A 23,454-nucleotide genomic window follows, 5' to 3' on the forward strand; every position below is an offset into this window, starting at 1 on the left:
ACAATCTTTTTTTAGGCTTCCGAAGAGGGCAGGTGAATTTCTATTTGTACTTGCCTTTTCTCCCCGGCTTTGTTATGGTGTCAGATCAACATTCCCGAGCTCCTCCCGCCCTTGAAAAAAAATGATTAAACGTACTTGAGGAATGCCTGTGTCCCCAAGTTATCAGTGTATATAAGGGGGCAAAAGGGGGTGTGCGAGACTCTAGTTTAAAATCCACGACTTTAAAGCTCACGGTGACTTTGTTTTTATAGGAAGGAGTGGCAGCAGGCACCCTGCGCGCAGTCCCAGTCCAGGGAACACCCACCCGGCTCCGCGCGGAGGGAGGGAGTCTGAAAACCGAAACCCGCCCAGAGCTCACCGATGACGCCCTGCAGGCTACCCGCCCCGCCAACCAGTCTCGGCCCGGGAACACCCGCCTGGGCCGCTGGGCGGCGGAGGAAGGGAAGGGGTGGGGGAGGGGCGGCCGGCCGAGGCCCCGCCCACTCCCCGCCCCGCCCCGATTATAGCCGATGACTCAAGGCGGAGCTCCGCATCCAGTCCGCTCGCCGCCAACTTCTCTGGATAGGACCAGAAGTTTCTAGCCGGCCAGTTGCTACCTCCCTCTATCTCCTTCCCGGTTGGCAGCGAGGAGGCTATTTCCAGACACTTCCACCCCTCTCGGGCCACGTCACCCCCTCCTTTAATTCATAAAGGTGCCCGGCGCCGGCTTCCCGGACACGTCGGCGGCGCGCACCGCTCTCGATCCGGCCGCGGTCAGCGAGCGACTCGGCGCCTGGAGGCCCGGCACCCCACGACTCGGCTCCCCGCGACCCGGCACCCCGGCGGCCGCCCCTCCGGGCAGACCCCGACCCAGCATGAGCGCTGCCACCCACTCGCCCATGGTGCAGATGGCGTCCGGCAACGGCGCCGGTGACCCTCTGCCCCCCGGCTGGGAAATCAAGATCGATCCGCAGACCGGCTGGCCCTTCTTCGTGGACCACAACAGCCGCACCACGACGTGGAACGACCCTCGCGTGCCACCCGAGGGCCCCAAGGTGAGCCAGCCTGCGCCGCGCCCTGGCCGGCGGCCCCCCTCGACGGCAAGCGGCAGGGGCGGCTGCCCCGGGCGGGGCTGCGGGGACCCTGGGCGCACCTGCCGGCGGACGCCCGCGCCGGGGGTCCGCCTGCTGCGCCCCGACGAGCCCCCGCTACGGTCTGCCCTTGGTCCGCGTCGGGGCGAGGGGGAGGCCTCGGGGGGGGGGGGGGAGACTCCCTCCCTGGACCACGTTTGGTTCCCGGGGGTCGGCCTGGCAAGTGCGACCGGCGCGGTGGCCCCAGGTGCCATCCCACCGGCCGAATCCGAGGGGCCGAGGGTCGGGTGGCTGGGGGGGGAGGCCAGGGGCCGGGAGGGACGGCCGGCCTGGTCAGCTCCGGAGGCCCGGGCCAGGCCCCGCGGCGGCTTCTGCGGCCGCCCGCCCACCCGGGCTGAGGTCCGGGTTTCACTGCTGTCTGCGCTTGGGCGGACGCCGTGGGGGGCCACTCGCAAGCTTGGGGGTGGTCTCGAAGGACTTTTGCCTCCTCAGGTTCCTCAGCTTGGTCGAGGGGCATCTTGACTTTATTGTCTCGGGCACAGAGTGACTCAGGGGCTGATGTAAATACATTTGTCCCCCTTTTTGTATCTGCAGTTAAAATTGTATTATTGTTTGAAACGGTTTTCCGTAAGAATACATCCGGTATGATTTGCTGAAAATAAGTTGTTCTTCTACAAGGCAATTTCTAAAGATATGAGACTGTCTCATGGTTGACCATTGGCTTAAGACATTGCCTCACGCTGGCATGAAAGAATTTTCTTTTTTTAATGGCATCCATTCCCTTCCTTGTTATGGTATGAAGATACCTACGATTAGTTTCTAATACACAAATAACTAATACAGAAGTACTTTTGTGAACGCACCAGAAGTATGTCTCATTTACGTATATGCAAAGATATATGCTCTTTAACCCTGAGGAGCATGAAAGTTTGGAAATAGAAATTTGGAATCAGTCTGATTACAGCTAAGTGTGCTACACTTCCAATCTTCTACAAATTTGAACTATTTTAAAGTAAAAAGCGTGGCAAGAAAGAAACACACTTAAAGGGTCCTGTTATGCTGTCGGGGCAAAATTTTTTCTAAAAAGCCATAAAGAACTGGTCAGTTGTTTTGAAGATTTAAAAATTCACAAAATTAAAAGTATGTCATAAATCATTATTTTAGGAGAAATATCCACTTTCCTTTGTATGCATTTCTTAAATTAAAAATATTGTTGAGAGCCTGGTGCCCAAAAATGAGATGTTGAACATTCAGCAACTTACGTTTATGAGAAATTAATTGTATATTTTTATCTGAAAATTAGTACAAGAGTGTGTAATTAGCCAGGATGGGCATAATTATATGCACTTTTTTGGTGTCTGTTCAGCCCATAATTGGGTGAAACTGAAGCGCATTTCAAACCAGCCCTGTTCCAGCATTCTGCATGGATGTCGATTTTTGGTGTGGTGTAAAACTGTAATTTCTCAAGGCCTCCTTCATACAGAGACAGGGACTGTCAGAATCTGCCAGCACCCTTTGTTGTGAGTGAAGGTCAAGTTTGAACATAGCCACTGTAAGTGTAGCATAAACCCAGATTGCCAACACTTTGTTTTTAGAATAAGACTCACCCAGCAAGCTGAGATCTTTGTGTACCCATCCAGTGGATTGGTTAGGCTGTGATTTCATAAACCTTTTCAAAGGGGAAAAAAACCAGGTTGAGTTACTATTGTTCTCGACAAATAGAGAAAACAGCTTCTAGATCAGATGTCTGATGCCAGAAAAGTGGATTTGAAAATTAAGTCAGAGTTTCGAAGTTGAAAGGCCCAGGAAGATCTTTTTAGGTCATCCTCTTCCTTTTACTGAGAAAGAAGCTCAGATAGCTCAAGAATGTTTCCAGGGGTCACTCAGCTGGTGCTAATAGCAAGGAGAACTACACCAGAAGGTCCTGATAAGAGGCAAGGTCTCTGCTCAGAAGAAGGTAGAAGTGTCTAGAACTTTTGTGAAGCTGTGAACCGTGCCGGCTGGAATGTTTGGTTGTCTTTGTGTCTTCCCAGCCACCAAGTGCTGCGTGGCTGACCTCTGCGCTGTGATTACTTGGATGGCGATGACTGGATGTGGTAACTCAAGAAATAAGTTCTCTTTACCAGGTTAACTACTGGAGGTTTGTCAGCATGGCGCCAAAATTTAAGGAGAGAATAAACATTTAGTTCATTGGCTCTTTGGGCTTCACAGCTTTCATACCTGTGTTTTGAGATGCACAGAACATCTGGGTGACTAATTCAGTTTCACTTCCATGAATGCGTCTTCCTATGAATGAGATACAATGGAAAATCCTTCAATATTGTTTTATATTAGAAACTGGCTTCTTAATGCGAAGCAAGAAAGGGCCCTGGCATGAAACAAAGGATGATTTTGGAGGAGCTGAGCTAAGAGGACCCTCTGAACCTCCTTATCTTCGAGAGGAGATGCCATCAGTCAATAAAGCACCATTTGTTAAGCATGAAAAAACAGAGAAAGCCCTTTTTTGGCCGGGGATGGGAGTCGTGGGGGAGGGGAAGACCGCCTCTGGGCGTTTGCAGTCTAACCTTGTTGGTAAAGGAATGGCTTTCAGGGAAAGAAAGTGACTAGAACTTGGTGTTTCACTGAGTCTTGTTTTCTGTGGTTTTCCAGTTGGTCTCCCACAATGCCCTGAGGTAGTTAGAGTGACACTCTGTCCCTAGTTTTACAGAGGGGGCAAGTGAGAGCAAGTGTCTTGCCTTTCGTTGAAGAGGCAGGGCGGCTACAGGCTAAGACTTTGGGCTTTATCCAGCTCCGCTCCAAGCAGCTGGACCTCCCCACCTGCAGTCTTCCTGGATGTCGATTTTCTGAGCATGTGGGTTTGCCACTAATCTCCTGGCAAGTTCATGCCGGTCCAGGCCCCTTCCCTGGCAGAGAGGTTGGCGCTCACTTTGGAGTCTGAAGATAGCAGCCGTACCTCCCTGTTATCTGCCCCCCCCCCTAAACAAAGACCAACAGCTTTGGGGTGCTGTGCTGCTCTCTCACAAACCTTCCTGGCCCCAGAGGGAGACCCTTCTCCCTCCACGAGCAGGGCTGTTCTAGCTTTGCAGATCTTGGAGGTCACCAGCACAGATCCCCAAGGCCAGCAGTCTCCTGGGAAGCCTTTTAAGAATGTGGATTGTCAGCGGAGTCATCCCCCTCCCTACCTGCCTCCCCACCCCCCCATGTTGAATCAAATTTCTCACGGTGGGGCCCAGACATCTGGATGTCAGAGAAGTTTGTCTGATGATCCTGATTTTGCCAGACTGGCATTTGGGAGCCAGTATTGGGAGCCATTTTGTAGGGGGGAGGGGAATTGCAATTTAGTGCCCACCTTCCTGCAAATAGGCCCTGGAATCCCTCAAGCTGTGCCTGCGTAACATCTAAGCTGCAGATCCTTTGCCTGAGGCCCCGTCATCCTTCTCCGTCAAATTCCCCTTGTACCTGGCTTGTGCGAGTGTGAATATGGGGGTGGCATTGCCCTGAGTCTGACTTAGGGCAGTCCCGAGATCCTCCTGTACCCCAGAGAGAAGTGAGCCAGAGCATTTCCTTCCTGCTTTGCCCTCCCACCAGAAGCTCCCCATAAAAATCTGACCGATTACACTTGCGCCCTGGGAGAGAGATGGAGAAATGTCCTTTCAGAGGAAATTGGAAATGTTTTGACTTACGACTGAAGTAGGGAGACCCATTTATTTTCTGCTCCAGGTTTAGCAGAGCCTCCTGAATTTTCGTAAAGATGAGATCATTCTGCTCTTTGCAGATCGATTGCAAGCTCTTGGGCCTCTTAGCAGAATCCAAGCACCATCAGGAGATGAGTGGCCATTCTCTCTCCTTTGTATTTTCTAGCAAGTTGCATGATGGGGGAACAAATTCCTTTGCAACTGATGGGCAGGGATTTGCTGGGGGGGGGGTGGAGGATGAAGAGCATGGTCAGAGACCTCAGATGTCCAGCTCATCCAAGACCTTCATTTTACCCTCCAAGAACAGGCTGTGTTTGGCTTATGCAAGAACTGAACATAATTCACCCTGTTTTGTAGGGTAGATTTGCCCTTTACTAGGGTAAAGCCAGTACCCGGGAGCTGTGGTGGCATTTGACATTAGCCAGGGCCAAAGAGGGCTTAGCTGCTTGATGCTCTTGGGACTGGTTGTGAGGCGGAAAGCTTCAGACCACCCGTGAGGCTTGATCAGCCCTTTCCTCCTGTCCCCATTTTTGGAATGACACACAGTCGCCTTATATAAGGCACTCTACATGTTTATTAGTTCCTCTTGACCTTTATTTTATTTTATTTATTTATTTGACAGACAGATCACAAGTAGGCAGAGAGGCCGGCAGAAAGAGAGGGGGAAGCAGACTCCCCGCTGAGCAGAGAGCCTGTTGTGGGGCTCGATCCCAGGACACTGAGATCATGACCTGAGCTGAAGGCAGAGGCTCAACCCCCTGAGCCATGCAGGCGCCCCGTCCTCTTGACCTTTTTAAATGGTCTGGCATTTATCGTCAAAAATAGAAAACCATGAATAACCCAAACCCACTCTTTCTCCTTCGCATTTTTGCTGCTTTAATGTTGCTCTTAAATAGTTACGAGACCTTACACAGGAAAACGGGGAGCAGAAGACGAAGGCCTTGCTTATTAGGGACCTCTGAAGACCCATTAGTGCTGATGAGCACTGAGGAAACCTCTGTCGGCCTGATCGTGAAATTCCCGAGTCCCTCCCAGCTCCCCATTGCTGGTCTTGACTCAGCCTCCTCTTCTGCCTCCGATCCCCAACTCACAGCTGGACTTTTGAAGCTAAACCCCAGATCCTGACCTTTGCAAACACAGACCTTGCTCCTCGCTGCCTGCCTGGCCCCGTGTGACTGTATGGGATGTCTGGGGTTACTGATTTTTCTGAGAAGATTTCTTCAGGGGCCTTAGAAGCCAGGCAGCTTGCGAAAGCTTCATGAGAGAGAATTTCTTTAGGCTAGAATGAACCTTCTCGTTTTCTTGTTGATCTCTACACACACACACACACACACACACACACACACACACACCCATGCATGTGCATAAATACCTATGCCAAATGCTGGTTGGGTACTTTACAAACCTTATTTCTTGAAGTCCTCAGAACAGCTCTCTAAGATGGAAACTATAGATGCATCCGAGGCCTGTCGGCTGTGGCACCTCGGAAAGACTGTTGTAGCCAGAGGTTTTACCCTCACCTGGGGCAGGGGGGCCGGGGGGTGTCAGGAGGGGTGACAGATAATGTTGCCCTCAGTGGGCCTGGCTGCTTCTTAGAACTCCTTTATGCTCGGAGCATCCCAGGCATGGCCCCAGTTGGTTACAGACCACTCGTTTCCTGAGCCTGTGTCTGAACTTAGGAGATGGGCCCAAGTCTCCGTTCATTCATTCCATCCGAAAGTTCCTGAGCTCCTGTTCTCTGCAAGTCATGGTGTTCAGTGCCTCTGGAGGACAGGTCTGTCTCCTTCCATGCCATTCTCCGTGCGGCATTTCTGACATGAACCTTTCTCCAGTTGGAAGTGGGCTGTCTCTGCTCCAGACTCTATGTTACTTTGATTGGAATCTTTCTTCTAAAAGGTGCCACTTGTCTGCTTTGCCTCGGGCTCTAATCCCCATGGGCTGAGAGTTGGGGTTCGGGGGACTGGCTTCTTTCTGCCCCTCAGTGCCTGGCAGGGTCTCCAGTCTCAGTAAATGATTCTGTGCCGAGAAGGGTAAAACCCGGGCCGGGCTCCGGAGTGGACAGGCTGGTAAAAGGGAAGCCGCCCTTATTGAAAATTGAAGTGCAGGCTGAAGCCCAGAGTTCGTGGAAGTTGCTGTAAGCCATCTGTCGGTTTTTAAGCACTGAAGTGTTGTCCTGGGCTCTCCAAGGTCTCCCAGGGGCAGGTTCCTTTTTACTGCATTTCTAAATGGCCTCTTTTGCACAAAGGACTTTAGTATTGATTTCCTAAGTCATCCTTATGAGTCTGGAGAAGCTCTTTTTGTCCCCACCAGCGACACAGCATCTTGGAGCAAATGAGCTGGAGAGGCCGGGAGCTCCCAGCAGCCAGACGCTGCTAGTGCCCAGCTGCACAGAGAGCAGCCTCAAAGGAGTCTGTCTCTCTCTCTCTTTCCCCATGTGGCTGGCAGTAAGACCAGACGGTGCACAGTGAGCCTTCTTATACACTGTCCGTTCAGAAGAGCCCAGAATTACAGATTGCTCACTGCCTCCGTCAAGTGTCTGTAAATGGAGTGGCTGCCCCAGAGCTCCCAGCACAGAGCAGTGTCCGCAGCAACTGAGGGGGGACTTGCCACCGAAAATTCCGGAGCATCCCGGTGGAGAACAACCATTTCCTATTTTGAAATCACATCCTCTGTGTTCATTAAGGTCCAGTTGTAGATCCCCCCTGCCCCCCGTCATTTTAAAGATTCTTCTTGAACCCTGGATGGATGAGTGAATAGTTAAATCCAAACAGCAGGAGGCTAGGAAAGAAATTATGTGTGCAGAAGACAAGGCAGCCATATCACTTTTTGAATCTTCCAAATTCATCCCACAGACCCTGAGTGTCAAGAGGGGGACCAGCTCCCGTCCAGCTAGAGCTGGGTTTTCTTCCTCCGGAGGCCCCACGCGGGGCGCTAGGGGCTATGGTGATTCAGAATTGAGCGGAGTGCCGGCCCTCGGCCCTCTCGCAGGCCCTGCCTCAGCCAGGCAATGACTCAGCACCAAGCACTGGCTCCCTGGCCCAGAGCACACTTGAACTGAATGTTCCAGGTCTTGAGCCGCAGCCCAGCTGGACCGGGCAAAACTAAATGCTTTCTCCCCTGCTGCGGTTTACCCTGGGAAGATGAAGAATTTGAAGACATTAGCCACAATTACTATGACAGATTATATAGGTGAGGAGGGAATAGTGAAAGGGTTAACACATTGCCAGCCTCGACGTCAGACAAACCTGGGTTCTGGTCATCTCAGATGAATCAGTCATCCTCTCTGAACCTCAGTCTCCCCTTCTCTAAAATGGGAACACCACCTTACCCGTCCAGGAGGACTGCGAGGATCAGGGGGATAGTGCATGGAAAGTGACGAGTCAGGGCCCGGCCAGACATGTGTGTTCCATCCGTGGATAGAGTCACAGCCTCTGCTATGAAGTAGGAGGGGAGTCACCATGTGGCAGACAGATCTGTCTGGACATGGGTCTTTTGGCTCCCAGGTAGGCCTCAAGTCTTTTTTCTCAGAAGCAAGCCTCTTACCCCCTCGCACTACCTTAGCTGGCTGTCCTTTGACTAGTGTCTGGATGCCCTCAGCACCCTTCCCTGGAGTTCCCATGCCCCACCTAATTTGGGGACACAACAGCGGGTGGGGAGGGGTCAGATGAAGGCTACTGGGCCTTTTGGAGTCTCAACCAAACCGGCAGCGCACAGCCCCAGCCAAGTTCATCCCTCATCCCTCAGCCAAGACAGGCCAGGAGACACTGTTTCCTGGCCTCTCCCGCATGGGGTGGTGTGTTAACCCTTAATCTTGACTCCCTTAGGGGAGTGTCTCCCTCCACATCTCTGTACAGACGCCAGGGCAGTTGCCAGGCAGGAGTGAGGTGCCCCGTCAGTGTTGTGGGGAAACTGAGTCACATTAACTAGGGGCTGGCCATTTGCACAGTTGTTCTGGACCCAGCTCTAAGGGGTGGAAATGTCACTGCAGGTGGAAGGAGGAGGGGGGGTTGCTATTTGCCACCACCCTCGGGGGGAGTGTGGTTGTTGGAGGAATGCCTTGAGCAGCTGCATAAGGTGGGGAGGAGCATCCCCAGGAATTCCCCTCAAGGAAGCTTCCCTTGGTTAAAGGGGCCCTTGCCCTCGCTGCGGTTGGTGAATTGGAGATTTGTGTGTTTGGGGGGTGGGTGTGATTTTGTACAAAATGCGTATCTAGGGAAGCCCTGCATCCTGATACCAACAGACACTTGCAGAGCTGGTGTCTAGCAGATGGTGGAGCCTCGAGATTGGTCGGCGTCCTGCCTTCGTATGAGACCAGTCCTTGAGAAACCCATGGAAGAAACATGAGGGAGCCTCTTTATGTAACTTCATTTGCTTCCTGATATGGAAATGTCAGGTATTTTTCCATCTGTGACTCCTGATTTTAGATCCTTTGAGCAGGTGTCCCTGCTCCTTTTTTCTGAAGAGGAACTAGGGTTTTCATTTCCCTGAAGCCATGAGTTCAGGAGCCGGGCATCGGGTGACTGGGGTTCTCTCTGGTAACTGCCCTGTGACCTTGGGCCACACCTGCTGCATGGAATCCTCGAGGAGGGCTCTAGAGGGTGGAGGAAACAGGGAGCTGGAGGCTGATGCCGAAATACCAGCCGTGGTCTGCAAGGTGCCCACACACCCTGCTGAGGGGGACACACTGAGATTGTTGGGGAGACGCCGGGGGGAGGTTCTGCTCCTGCGCGGATCCTCCTGCCCCAGCCTAGCCCAGGCTTTCTCACTAGGTCTCAGGGCAGCGGTGCAAGGAGCCACGGTCAGTGCAAGTTGAGTGTGGATTGGTCCTCGGGGCGGGTCCCTTCAGAGTGGCTGGGCTGGAGCTTCTTGGATCAGGATAGGAGTTTAGGGCTCGGCCCCTAGAGTGTTGGCTGTGTTTGATTCCGGATTGTAAAGCATTAGATACAGTTCCCAGCAGAGAAAACAGCACCCTTGCTAATTCGTGTCCTTAAGACTCTCGGATAAAGGGGCTTCTGACTCTAATAGGCTTATTGCCAACTGGCGAGACCACTGAGGTTTTAGGCATTGTACGCCCTAAGCTCCACCAACAAAAAGATCCGGGTCTATCAGTAACCATTTGTGGAATGAAGGAACGTGATTGTGTAGGGCTTGGGGCAGGCTCAGTTTACAAAGCCTTCCTTATGCCTCATTTCACTTACATTTTGCAAAGAAGCCTGGGAGCTGTGGGGATTTTTACAGCTGGAGAAACTGAGTCTCGGTAGCCGGCAGTCCTGTCTGAGGGCACAGAGCTGCTGAGCAGCAGCGGGGGAGACCGGAGCTCACGTGGGTTCATTCCTACTTGTTTGGACACAGCTGCAAAGAGAAGAGGCGTTGAGTTTCATCCTATAGAGAGCTTTCCCCAGTAGGAGCACATTGGGACACCTGTCTCGGTGACCCCAGGATAAAGTCTGTGCTCTGGTAACAGGCAGTGAGGTCCAGCCGCCAGCCGCCCTGTCACTGGGCTGCGTCCAGACATTGTGGTGAGCACAGACTCTTGTCTTACCAGCAGCGCTGTACATGGGCTTCTGAGGAGAAGGCAGGGTGTCCATTATGTGCCCAGACTTGGCCGGAGGGAGAGACCCTTCTTCACGGTGCAGGGGAAACTGAGCTTGGCTGAGGGACCCATCAGATTGGCAGTCATACTTAATTCATGTCCAGGGCCCGAGCATACCGAATGGAAAGTCTTGGAAGGATGTTGAAGCTCAACTGTGTGTGCTTTAGAAGGAAGTTTTTCTTTTGTTTTGTTTCCTGCCTGCTGGAAGGGAGCCAAGCTACCTAATTGCCATCCAGGCCATGGATACATGGGGACTTCAGGATTCCTGCTTTCCTCCATCTTGTTTTCTTTGTTTTACAAGTTTTTGAAGTGTCGTTAGTAAAAGTCAACACCCAACCGTTGTGAAAGCTCTTCTGGCCTCAAAACCCAATTATACGATGTGTGTCCTACTTGAGCCTCCGGGGCAGCCCTGAAAGTTAACCTCCGCTCCTCCTCGGACCCTTGGCTCAGTCCACCCTGGCGGGAGCTGTGCCTTGTAGGTGCTGAGAACACTTTGGAGAGCGCTTTGCCATGGAGTTGAGGTTGGGGGTTGACGGGGGCTGTTTTCAGGGTTCAGAGGCCACTCAGTGAACGGGGAGCCGATTGTGGATAGGTCAAGGCAAACCCTGCTCCCCGGCTGTCCCCAAAGCCACGAAGGCTGTGAGAGTGCAGCGTCCGGCATGATGGTTAGCATATCCCGGGGTAGCTACCCAAGGGCTGGTGTTCTTGCCCTGCTTTCAAGGCACTGGGAGTCCTGGGGTGCCAGGGTGGCACAGTCAGTTAAGCACCCGATTCTTGGTTTCCGCTCAGGTGTGATCTCAGTGTCGTGAGATCGAGTCCCAGGTTGGGCTCTGCACTCAGTGCGGAGTCTGCTTGAGATTTTCTCTGTCTCTCTCTCTTTCTTGTCCTCTGCCCCTCCCGCCTTTGCTTGCTCTCTCTCACTGAAGACGTCTTTAACAACAACAAAAAAGGCACAAGGAGTCCTTCCAGGGGTCAGTGGCTACCTCTTCACTTGGGGCATGAAACATTGGGACACCTTGAATCCGTGACTTCCATTTTGATTTAACTGAACACAGTTAAGAGTGGTCATTTTCAGATTCCTGTGATGTCAGCTTTTCCTTGTTTCTGAGCTCTATGTAGATTTTTAGAGCTAAAGGGGACCTTGGAATAAGTGTCATGGAGATGCCAGAGCAGGACAGAACTTCACGTGGATCAGTGTTGCTCAGTGTGGTCCAGGTTGGCTTAGGGTCTGCATGTTTACGCATTTTCTGGGTGCTCCTGATACCACCTCGAGTCTGAGAACCACGGCTTCATGGAGTATCTGGGCTTTGCCTTCATTTTACAGCTAAGGAGGGTAAGGTCCAGAGGGGTTTATGAGCTGCTTATGTAACACACATCTTTAGGGGCAGATCCAGGATTAGGACTGAGCGCCGTCTCTTTCCACATCTCCTGGCTGCCCCCTTAGTGCCCACATTGTTATTAAAAACCAGCAGCAAAGCTCTGGTGCTCTTAGAGTGCTGGAAAGCAAGCAAGACTTGCCTACGTCCAAGGTCGCACCCAAGCTCAGAGTCTGACCCCAGGCTTCTCTAATAATAGTACCTTGCACTTAATAGGGCATATTTTGGCTCATCTGGGCTAATTTTCTCGGCTTTTTATCCTGCCATCTCGTGGAGTTGGTGAGTGCTCTGAGATACATCTCAGGGTTTTACTGTAGTGCAAAGCAAGGGAGAAGAATGGCCCAATTCATTTTATAAATGAACGTAGTGAGATAAGCAGCGAAAGTCTTATTTCCTAATCAGATCTTGTACTTACTGATTCCTGACGTCTTTACCCCAAGATAATGATGAGCTGAGCTGCCCTGGGAAGTAGTTCCTGGAGTGCTGTCATTATGCCCAAAGAAACTGCGGGGCAGGCGATGAGGAGGGGAGGACCTGCATGGGGGGCCTGCCTGGTCGGGGCTTGCTTGCGCCCCCCTCCCCGCCCCCACCCTGACCCCAGGCGCGGTCCCTGGTCCCCACTGAGGTCAGAAGGGGGCAAGTCCTGGGTCCTGCATCGGGAGTGCCGGCCTTGACCAGTATGCCTCCAGATGTGCTGGAGCTTCTTAGGGGACTGAGGAGGCATGTTCTGTTCTGCGAGAATCGTTTGTCGCTTTTCCTTTTTTCATTTTATTTACTAATTTCTTAAAAGGCTCCATGCCCAGCTTAGAGCCCAGCAAGGGGCTTGAACTCATGACCCTGAGATCAAGACCCAAGCTGAGATCAAGAGTTGGATGCTTGGGCGCCTGGGTGGCTCAGTGGGTTAAGCCGCTGCCTTCGGCTCAGGTCATGATCTCAGGGTCCTGGGATCGAGTCCCGCATCGGGCTCTCCGCTTGGCGGAGAGCCTGCTTCCCTCTCTCTCTCTCTGCCTGCCTCTCTGTCTACTTGTGATCTCTCTCTGTCAAATAAATAAATTAAAAAAAAATCTTAAAAAAAAAAAAAAGAGTTGGATGCTTAACCGACTGACTCACCCAGGCTCCCCATTTTTCTCATTTAAAAAAAAGTGTCTTTTTTTGTTAGATTGTGATGAAAAGCACCTTAGAAGACAGAATGGGCCATTGAACCCTTTTGGGTGGTGCTTTCTGGTTAGTCAGCGCAGAAGCATCTGCTGCTAAGAGGAGTCTAACGGGAGCCGGTGTAGACTCGTGGGGGGAGGGGCTTCAGCGTTCTTCTTCTGGAGCTTCGTCTAGGTGGGAGCTTCGTTGCTGGTTTAAATTACTCATTCCCGGGCGCCTGGATGGCTCAGTGGGTTAAGCCGCTGCCTTCGGCTCAGGTCATGATCTCGGGGTCCTGGGATCGAGTCCCGCATCGGGCTCTCTGCTCGGCAGGGAGCCTGCTTCCCTCTCTCTCTCTACCTGCCTCTCTATCTACTTGTAATCTCTCTCTGTCAAATAAATAAATAAAATCTTTAAAAAAAAATAAATAAATAAATTACTCATTCCCGTACAAGCGCTCAGTCTCGCACTCTGTGAAGCTGATGTGGTTTTTCTGCTTACCCCCAGCAGTGTTTCTCTAAACAAAACCCCAATCAGAATGGGACGGGAGTGTTCTTTTAGATGTGGGACTCGTGAAGAGACATAGGGTTCTTCATCAAATGGGTCACCTCGTGCAGAAGCCAGCGTGCGGCACGTCAGGGCCTCTAGCCGCCCTTAACCCTTGCAGCCGTCCGCACCGTCGCCCCGAGAACCCCAGGCTCAGGACTCGGTTTCGGCCATGGCCCTTCCCCCTCGCTGCTGCTGTCTGGCCAGCCACGGAGGCCTCTCCCTTTCCTCCTCCTGCTCCCCTCCCTGGTCACCCTTCCCTTTCCAGGCCGTCAGCCCCTGCATCTCCAGCCCTTCCTTGCTCTCATCCCGGCCTCCTCCCCTCCTTTCCCCACGTGTCGGGTTTCTCCTTTCGGCTCCTTCTGTCTTGCCGGGACCTGGCCTCTCTTGTTGTCAGCAGCCCTTGGACCGTGGATGTGAGGCCTCTGCGCTGTGGCCTTACGTTCGTCAGCTCAGCACTGACCTTCACGTGCTGTCCCCATTCCCTCTGCTGCTCGGACTCCCCAGCCCTCCTCCAGTGAACACAGCTTTCCTCCACCAACCAAACCATCAAGACCAGGCACTTCTCCCCAGACCCAGGCGGCGTACTGGCTCCAGGAGGCAGGCCTGGCTGTCACCTCCTCTGGGCAGGAGGAAGTAGTCTTGCTTCCTCCCTCCCCTCTGGCCGTTGCCTTCCCTTTTCTCTTGTAGCTGTACAGAATCTATTCAGTAAGATGCATAAAAAGTGCAGCTCTTGGCAGGCCTGCCGTGCCTTCTGGATCCAGGGGCTTCCCCCAGGAGGAGCCAAGCCTCAGCCAGGTCCATCTAAGGTTTCCAGGCCCTGGAAGGGGCTGAGCTGGAGGCTGTGCGGGCCTGGTGGGGTTGGCAGCCTGCCCCTGTCAAAATCGGATCGTGCGGGTGGAATGCGGCCGGGGCCGGGCGGTGTGTGCTTTGATAGGTTTGTATGTATGTATCTGCCTTGTGGAGAAAGAACACTTCCGGCCTCCCAGAAGGTTCAGCACCCTCCCAGGGACTCCCATTTCCTACGGGGCGGCCCCTGCTGTGAATCTTCGGTCACTTAGCTTTGTCCTTGGGTTTTGATTCCTTTAACACTTTGTGGTCTGCGCAGCACAATTGTGTGCCTCTCTAGGACAGCCCCATCCTAGCTAGAAAAGCCCATGCCTGTCCCCCATTGACAGAGCCTCGTATGCTTTCTGGCCGGTTTTGCTTCCTATGTGTTTCTGTTGTCTCAGACTGTCTCGTAAGCCCCTAGTTGGCAGGGATTGTGCATGGCTGGTCTGGTGAGCCCACAGGACCCAGTATCTGGATAGCTAGATGGTCACCAGGAGGTGGTCGGTGGATGAGGGCTTCCTAACTGCCCTGCCCGAGGATTGTATGGATAGCTGAGGTCTTTTGTATGTGGCTGGGACGGAATGGTGAGCCCCCAGGCAGCAAGCAGAGAAGGTGCCCAGGACTTGTCCGGGCCCCTGCTTGAGGCTGGAAGGAAGAGCGCGCCGGTGAGCGGATCACATGCCGAGATGGCGGGTTAGGAGTCGGCACCGAGTAGCGCTGGGTGTCCTCGGTGCCTCTTGCTGCTTCCCTCCTGGTGCCCATCTCCCAGCAGGAACTGGCTTCTGAATGGGAGGCCGGAACCCACAGCCTGCTCTTGGGTGACCTGAGAGCTAAGCAGGCTAAAATAATGCTGCCACCCCGAACACGTGGGTATTCTAATCTGAGAGTGCCTGTCTGCTGGTGTCCCCAAGGACACAGCGACACCCTTGCCTCTCCTGTGTGCGGGAGGCCCGGGGCAGGGGCGCAGCAGGCGGGAGGCAGTTGACAGGGTCTGAAAGAGCTAAATTCCAGGGCCCACCACTGCTGCCTGTTGCACACAAACACAGAAACAAGGCAAAAGTACAATGGCTGATCCCTCACAATGCAAATCAGCTTTCCTCACTTGCGACTGGTTCTGCGACAGTGAGAAGCAGACCCTGCAAGCTCCCGGATTCTCAGGCTTTGGCATTTGTTTGCAGTTCGGAGAGATACGTCCTTCAGGAAGGATCGTTCTCCTTCATCGTTGACCTAGCAAGCTGTGTGTGAGTGGCACAGTTCCATAGCGTCGTCTTCTGCAAAGGACCCTCTAGGAGGGTTCAGGAGATAGTCAAGACTGGAAGCCTTGGGGGTCCGTGACTGGTTGCTCAGCCCCTGGTGAGAAATGACATTGCCCCGTGAGGGACTGACCGGCCTTGTTGTCTGAAACAAGATCTTTCTCTGTGGTACATCTGGACCTTGGCCTTCTTAAGGGGCCCAAAATAGCCAGGCGGCTGAAGGGACAACTTCATGAGAGGACACGAGAGGGACCCCAGCCACTCCCTGCCAGAGCAGCTTTTGTTGGCATCATCAGACCAGCATAATTCATCCTCCATAATTTGTTCTCCTGCTGCGCAGCCTGTGTGTGCCGTATCTCCCTTTCTTGCAGCTTGTTCCGAAAATGTCCCCGGGTAGGCAGCCTCGCCCCACTGCCGCCTCTCGGCAAGGATGTCCAAGCTGTGTCCTGTGTTTGGGTCCAGCACAACCCTGTGTTGTTAGGAAACGCTAGGACCTTTGAGGAAGCGGGGAAGCCGGCAATAATTTAGTGAGTTGGACTTGACTCATCCTCGCGCCTTCTGATCTGCGTCTCTGATTTGGGGGCAGTCAGTGGCTCTCCTACATACTGCTGCCAACTGTCACCCATAAAAGAAACCTGTCCGACCAGTTTCGGAAATTGGGACCTCCCTGTGTTCCATGGACACCGTGGCTCGTCTGCTTTCTCTGGATGCCCCTAACTCATGAACTGCTGCCCGAACGCCAGCCTTGTGCTGGAGGGATATCAGGCAGATGCAGAGGGTGCCTGCCAGCAGCCTCGCCCTCTGGGCTCAGCTGGCATGACTGATGCCGGAGGTGGGGGAGGTGCCCGGGATCACTGGGGAGGATGGCACTTAGCAACATGTTTTTGCCTCTTTGGGGTGTTTCCTTCCCAGTTCCTAACCAGACTGTTCCTCCTTTCTGTGTTGCAGGAAGCACCGTCCTCTGCAAACGGCCCTTCCCAGGACGGCCCCAGGCTGCTGCCCGCTCGGGAAAGCCACGCCGTGTACCCCCAGCTCCGACCAGGCTACATTGCCATTCCTGTCCTCCACGAAGGCACTGAGGGCCGGCAGCCACGCCCTTCCTTTGTCTGTCCCCAGCCAGGGACGCAGCGATTCCGAACCGAGGCGGCCACAGAGGCTCCTCAGAGGTCCCAGTCACCTCTGCGGGGTGTGGCGGAAGCCACCCAGCCGGACAGACAGTGTGGACAGGCGGTGGCAGCAGCCGCGGCGGCCCAGCCCCCAGCCTCCCACAGGCCTGAGGTAAGGAGAGCGAGCGGGTGTACTCCAGGGCTGGTCCCACACTCTGGGCCAGACACTGCTAACATGCAGGCATCTGGGCCCTGCCTGCGGCAGCAGAGGTCACCCAGCAAAGACAGCGTGACCGCCCGCACAACGTCCCCAGCATTTCCCAGGTGTGATAGGATGAACTGCTTGGTCCGAAGGCATGAAGGGGGAGGGCCGGCATTTCTGGGACTGGAAGCCTGGCCTCCTGCTTCCTGATCTGGTGCTCCGCACTCCTCCCCCTCTCCATGTCACAAACGACTGCTTGGAGCTGTGCTGATAGGAAAACGAGGCGGCATACCTGCCCACACAGTGTCCCGTGGTTTAAAAGGAACCCAAAGGGGCACCTGGGTGGCTCAGTCAGTTAAGCGTCTGCCTTCGGCTCGAGTTGTGACCTCAGGGTCCTGGGATCGAGCCCCATGTCGGGCTCCCTGCTCGGCAGAGAGCCTGGTTTTCCCTCTCCTCCCCGCTTGTGCTGACTCTCACTGTCTCTGTCCCTATCTGTCTCTCTTTCAAATAACTGAATAAAAAATAAATAAAATCTTAAAAAAAAAAAAAAAAAAAAGGAAACCCCGAGTAGAGTCGGGAAGTCAGCTGTTGGACGATAGGATTTTATTCAGTACACTTTATGCTTCAGTACACTAACAACCAGAGAGTTCTTAATCCAGTTCTTAGCTGGGATTTGAGGGCCCGTGGACCCCAGTAGGATTCCCAAGCAGTAAGCCCTTCTGGTTTTCCCATCTGCAGACTGTCTGGTTGTGTCCCCTGGCAGTGTTGGTGAGCGTGGGTGCTCGCTCTGTGTCTGTGCCCAGAGTTAGCCTGGCCTCCTTTGGCTCTTGAAGGAGTACCTGTATTTGTAATATTTTTGTTGTGAAAATCAGAAGCGACACATTAATCAGAGAAATCTGAACAGGGTCCTTTGAAGCCATCTGCGGAAACACCCACCTGATTTTTCTAGGCGGTCTGCGGGGTGGCCTGCTTCGGGCCACGTAGGATGTGCTGCTCCCCGTGCCCAGCGGGATCCCCTGTAGACTGCAAGGAAAGGGTTAGAGAAAGAGGCGACGTCGTCGATAACAACGGGAGTAGCAACAACACGAGCAGCGCATTGAGCACTTCTGTGCACGGCCCTGGGCTGAAGCACGGCCACAGATGGTCTTACTGAAACTTCAGCTCAGGAACAACAGGGCATTTTTTCCCATACTTTAGATTCTCAAAAGGCTATCGAGGGGCGCCTGGGTGGCTCATTCAGTTAAGTGTTTGCCTTTGGCTCAGGTCATGATCTCGGGGTGCTGGGATAAGCCCCCCCATGGGGTTTCCTGCTCAGCGGGGTGTCTGCCTCTCCCTCTGCCCCCCAACTCCACTTTTCTGCACTGTAATTAATTATTTAATTAATTTTAAAGAGGCTATTGAGCTGGCAAGGCTTGGAATGCCCCTTGGCTCTAGAGCCCCGAGTGTGTGGTGCATTTTGGAGATGGAAAGGTTTCAGGTAAAAGGTCCGAATGTGTTACCCTGAGCAGGCACATAAATGAGGCAAGGTCAGGGCATCAGGACAGAGGGTCACTCATGCCTCTTCTCTCTGTGTCTTGCAGCAATCCCAGTCTCCAGCTGCTTCGGACTGCTCGTCCTCGTCCTCCTCGGCCAGCCTGCCCTCCTCCTCCGGCAGGAGCAGCCTGGGCAGTCATCAGCTCCCCCGGGGCTATATCCCCATCCCTGTGATACACGAGCAGAATGTCACCCGGCCAGCGGCTCAGCCCTCCTTCCACCAAGCTCAGAAGACCCACTACCCAGCTCAGCAGGGTGAATACCAGACCTACCAGCCGATGTACCCCCGGGTCCCAGGGGATGACTGGGAGCCTCGGCCCATGCGAGCAGCGTCCCCGTTCCGGTCCCCTGTCCGGGGTGCATCCAGCCGGGAGGGCTCTCCGGCCAGGAGCAGCACACCAGTGCACTCGCCATCGCCCCACCGTGTGCACACCGTGGTCGACAGGCCTCAGGTACGGAGTTGGTGCCCACAGCCTGGCTCCGGCAGCGGCTCTCCAGGGGCCAAGGAGCAATGTGCAGGCCCCCTGGGCCCTCCACGGGTCCTCACTAGCTCCCACGTGTGTTCCTCGGGGAAGTGAGATCTGGGAATTGGCCAGTCATGCGCAGAAGTGCAGGACGGGCGCTGGGAACGCTCAGTACTTCTGCAGCTTCTGCTCATGGGTCATTGCAGCTGCCTTCGGGACAGAACCTCCGCTGCCTGGGGACAAACAGCTCGGCCCCGTGTCTAGTGTCACTCACACACCGGGGACCCGGGCACCTTAGCGCCCACCACATTTTTTCAGGGCCCTTCAGACCCCTTCCACACCCCAGCCCCAGCCTCGTCTCCAGTGTTCCAGGCAGCTTGTCTCCTTCCTCAGAGATAGCTCCACAAGCTAGCTCCGCAAGCCCTTTCTGTTCTTCCCACCCCTGTGCCTTTGCTCATGCTGACCCAGCTCCCTGAAATGCCGTCACAGCCCAGGTTCTCCCCGCCCTCCAAGGGACCAGACAGTCTTGCCTCTTCCGTGAATCCTCCTCCACCTCCTCCTCCTCACGGCATCCCGTCACAGGCCCTCGTGACTGGGTGTGGGTTACTCTGTGCCTTCCAAAGCGTTCATCTTACCTGTCCCTTAATGGCAGGGACCTTACACCTCTCTCCTTGGGGGTGAAGGACCACACTGCCTGACTGATGATGGGCTGGCTGGCTGGGAAACCTTCCAGCCTGGTAAAGTCCCAGGCACAGACCTATTCATCCTTCAGGGGCAACTTGTAGGGCACATCGTGGAGGAGGAGGTCATTCATTTTCACAGTTTACAGCGTAGCAGAGCCTTGAGCAGGTCTGGGCCACCCAACGTGAGCAGCGGAATAGGTTCTCTGCCACAGTTTTTAGAAGGAAAGCCCCTCGTAGGCAAATGTGTGGGGTGTCTTACTATAAATGGTGATAACATCCTCCTATGTTTCTTTTTTTAGCTTCTTTATTTGGAAATAATTTCAACCTTACAGAGGAGTTTTAAGAATCATACCAAAAAACCCAGTATATCCTTCATCCACGTTCACTGTTAACATTTTGCTCTGTTTGCTTTGCCATTTCTTATTTCAGTGCATATCATCCATGTGGTTTCTTTGTTGGACATTTAATTGTGGATATTGTGCCCTTTTATCCATCAATAATTCAGGAAATATTTTCCTAAGAAAGACCTTATTCATAACCACCATCCAATGATCAGAATCAGGAAACTTAACATCCTTATAACATTGTTATCTGATACCCAGTCCACTTTCAAATCTCCTTGATAGCGGTTTCCCCGTTCCAGGATCTAATCTAGGATCATGAGCACTGCATTTAGATATCCTTTCTGTTCAGTCTCCTTCAATCTGGAACAGTTCTTCGGACTTCCTTTGCTTTTGTGACCTTGACATTTTCAAAGTGTACAAGCCGTCGAGCAACCCCTCTTAAGAGTTTCTAAAGTCATTTTTCTTACTGAGAGATCACTTTAAAACTCAAAGTGGGGTGTGTGGCTGGTCCCTGAGTGGTAAGAGCCAGAGTCGAGGACATCCACATTGGCAAAAGAGGTCTGGTGGAAAAGGGGGTTCTTAGCACTCAGATGGCAAAGTAGCAGCCAGATCCTAACTTGGGCTCAGAAATCCCAGGAAAGCATGTCCATGTGCAGAGCCAGAAACGCTTCACCTCGTGTCTTTCCCATATAGATCCCAGAATCGGTGAAACGATATTTAGTCTTTTTCTTCCTTACCCTTGTTTGTGGTGCCCTCCCTTTTAGCGTTTGTTCAAAGATCTCTCTTTGAAGATTCGCAAAGATTTGACTTAACAACATTATAGCGGAATTTAGTATTTTAAATTGGGATTATTTTAGAAATCATGTAGTCTAACTGTTATTCCTCAGTTGATGAAATGAGGATGCATGAAATTTTTAAAGGGGTTTGGCAAAAACACTAATTAGGAAAGCTATATGCACCCCTGGGTGTATTGCAACATTATTCCCAATAGCCAAGGTACGGAAGCTGCCCAAGTGTCCATCGATAGATGAATGGATAAAGCAGGCGTGGAGTGCATGTACACTGGAATATTACTCAGCCACGAAAAAGAGTGAACTCCTGCCGTTCGCAACAACACGGATAGACCTAGAGGGTATCAGGTGAAGTGAATAGTTGGTAAAAGAGAAATACCTGTGATTTCACTCATACGTGGCATCTAAAAAACAAAACAATAGAGTAAACCAAAAACCCCCAAGCAGATCCTTAAATCCAGAGGATAAACTGATGGTTGCCAGTGGGGAGGCACATGGGGGATGGGCAGAATATGAAGGGGATTAGGAGGTACAGACTTCCAGTCACAAAGTCACAGGGATGAACTGAGGTGTAGGGAATACGGTCAGTATCATGGGAACGGAGGGCGACTCGGCGTACTCAGGTGAGCACCGCGGGACGTGTAAAACTGTCAGGTCACCAGGTTGTGCTTCTGAAACTAACAGCATCGTCTGTCCACTCCACTTCACTGAAATGCTGGGAGAACCAAGATACTTGTTTTAAGTACAGCTTATTCTAGAAACTGCCGTTTGCAGTTACCTTAAAAAGCATCTCGGCCCGTGTAGCCAGGAGTCAGCGCGGGGACACATGGACGAGTGTTGGCGCAGAGGCGCCCCGCGACGTCCTCCCAGAGCTAACTGTTTTGGGCATCGTGCTTATTCTCAGAAAAATACATCAGTCTGGGCAGAAACCACGAGGCTGTGGTAGATTTTTTAAAAAGAGCAGATTACACCTTTTCCGAAACAGGACGTGGGACTGTCCTCCCGGGAACAGCGACGGTCCTCCTGGCGGCAGGGAGAGGTTGTGGCAGTTACTCCCCGACGGCTGCCTCACCAAGATTCTAAGTCATGCAGGACTTTGCTTGGAGCTAAGCTAGCTCGGCAGTCAGCGAGGTTTTGGTGAGCAAGTGTTCATTTTTGGAAAACTGTATCGGTTTTGTTTTTGTTGTCCTAAGAAGACCATCTACAGAAAAGTTCAGCGAGCGGTAACAGACGCACAGGCCAGAGTGACAAATGGAAATGAATGGTTCGGTCCCGTACATGATCAGGATGTTTTCATTCTGTAACTGTATGTGGTTGACTTCGAAAATCTCTGCTACCGTTAAAGCCATTCCCCCAGTTTTCTTTCTAGTCAGTAGTACTCGCTACAGACAACCGCCTGGGACTCTCAGCCGGGTATTAAAATTATCTTTGTGTCCTTGCCTCTTTTCAGCAGCCCATGACTCATCGAGAATCTTCACCTGTTCCCCAACCTGAAAACAAACCTGAAAGCAAGCCAGGCCCAGTTGGACCAGATCTCCTTCCTGGACACGTCCCGATTCAGGTGATCCGCAAGGAGGCAGACTCAGCACCTGCCGCCCAGAAGCCCCCACCCGCCTCGGAGAGGGTGGAAGTCAAGGTTCCGGCGGCTCCGGCTCCGGTTCCTTGTCCTCCCAGCCCCACCCCGCCTGCTGTCCCCCCGTCCCCCAAGAATGTGGCTGCCCAAGAGGGGGCAGCCCCCGGCCCTGCCCCCGCGGAAGCCACACCTCCCAAACCAGCGGAAGCGGAGGCGACCCCGAAACACCCGGGCGTGCTGAAGGTGGAGGCCATCTTACAGAACGTGCAGGGGCTGGAGCAGGCCGTGGACAACTTCGAAGGCAAGAAGACGGACAAGAAGTACCTGATGATAGAAGAGTATTTGACCAAAGAGCTGCTGGCGCTGGATTCGGTAGACCCCGAAGGACGAGCTGACGTCCGCCAGGCCAGGAGAGATGGTGTCAGGAAGGTTCAGACCATCCTGGAGAGACTTGAACAGAAAGCAATAGACGTCCCGGGTCAAGTCCAGGTTTATGAACTCCAGCCTAGCGCCCTTGAAACCGATCAGCCACTGCAGGAGATCATGGAGATGGGTGCCATGGCAACAGACAAGAATAAGAGAAGTGCCGGAAATGGAGAAGATCCGCAGACAGCCAGCCAGCAGCCGGAAGCCAGAGAAGCAGCAGCTGCAAACCCAGGCAGCACCGACGCGACAGACACAGCTGGAAACACCGCCGCCCCGTAGTCGCCGCCACACGCGGCAGACCCCGGCGCTGGGAGCTGCTGGTGTGCGTTAGGGAATTTTAAGTTGCATGCATTTCAGGGACTTTAAATCAGTTTGTTTTTACTATTCGTAGGCGCTTGGTACACAGTAACTTGGGTGGAGGCCAAACACACTAATTAAAGGGCTAAAAGGAAAATGATGCTTTTCTCCTGTATTCTTATTCTGTACAAATGAAGAAGTTGCTTGTTTCAGAAGTTTAACCCCACTGCTTGTTGTTGGGGCCCTTTCTGTACATGGGCACCACGTGTCAGCCGTGGTTGTAAGCTGTCTTCTCAGGGCTCTGGACCGAAGGAGGGTTTTGGCTGGTGAATGCGGTGTTGATATCCCATCACACAAATATGGAACACATTTTCCAGAAACAGTGCCCTTTTAATGGGATGATTCTCTTCATCTCATAGCTAAAATAGCTGACTTTAGATAGAGTAAAATGTGCAAGGAGCCCTAGGAATATCTGTATGTTGGATGACTTTAATGTTACATTTAAAAAAAGGAAAATAAAGTAATAATATAACTCAA

The 23,454-nt window shown here is 52.9% G+C and overlaps 1 protein-coding gene across 2 annotated transcripts; it reads left to right on the plus strand.

Annotated features, from left to right (window-relative positions):
* Window positions 1-491: 491 nt before the first annotated feature.
* Window positions 492-23,454, plus strand: BAG3 (BAG cochaperone 3). Of its 2 annotated transcripts, none has more exons than XM_046027314.1 (4): window positions 492-1,034; window positions 16,447-16,776; window positions 18,387-18,791; window positions 22,075-23,454. In XM_046027314.1, exons 1-4 carry the CDS (start codon window positions 855-857, stop codon window positions 22,897-22,899), a joined length of 1,740 nt encoding a protein of 579 aa, XP_045883270.1. In that variant the 5' UTR covers window positions 492-854; the 3' UTR covers window positions 22,900-23,454. The 2 variants fall into 2 exon arrangements, with proteins under 2 accessions (XP_045883270.1, XP_045883269.1); XM_046027313.1 differs by having other exon boundaries at window positions 495-1,034; window positions 22,072-23,454.

Source organism: Meles meles, chromosome 13 (genome assembly GCF_922984935.1).
Source record: "Meles meles chromosome 13, mMelMel3.1 paternal haplotype, whole genome shotgun sequence".
Classification (NCBI taxonomy): Eukaryota; Metazoa; Chordata; class Mammalia; order Carnivora; family Mustelidae; genus Meles; species Meles meles.

Excerpts from the sequence above, each read along its gene's own strand:
- BAG3 (XM_046027313.1), top strand. The coding sequence starts at position 855 with ATGAGCGCTGCCACCCACTCGCCCATGGTGCAGATGGCGTCCGGCAAC. Across the intron at positions 1,035-16,446 it reads TGCCACCCGAGGGCCCCAAG|GAAGCACCGTCCTCTGCAAA; the intron begins GTGAGCCAGCCT and ends TCTGTGTTGCAG. Across the intron at positions 18,792-22,071 it reads CCGTGGTCGACAGGCCTCAG|CAGCCCATGACTCATCGAGA; the intron begins GTACGGAGTTGG and ends GCCTCTTTTCAG.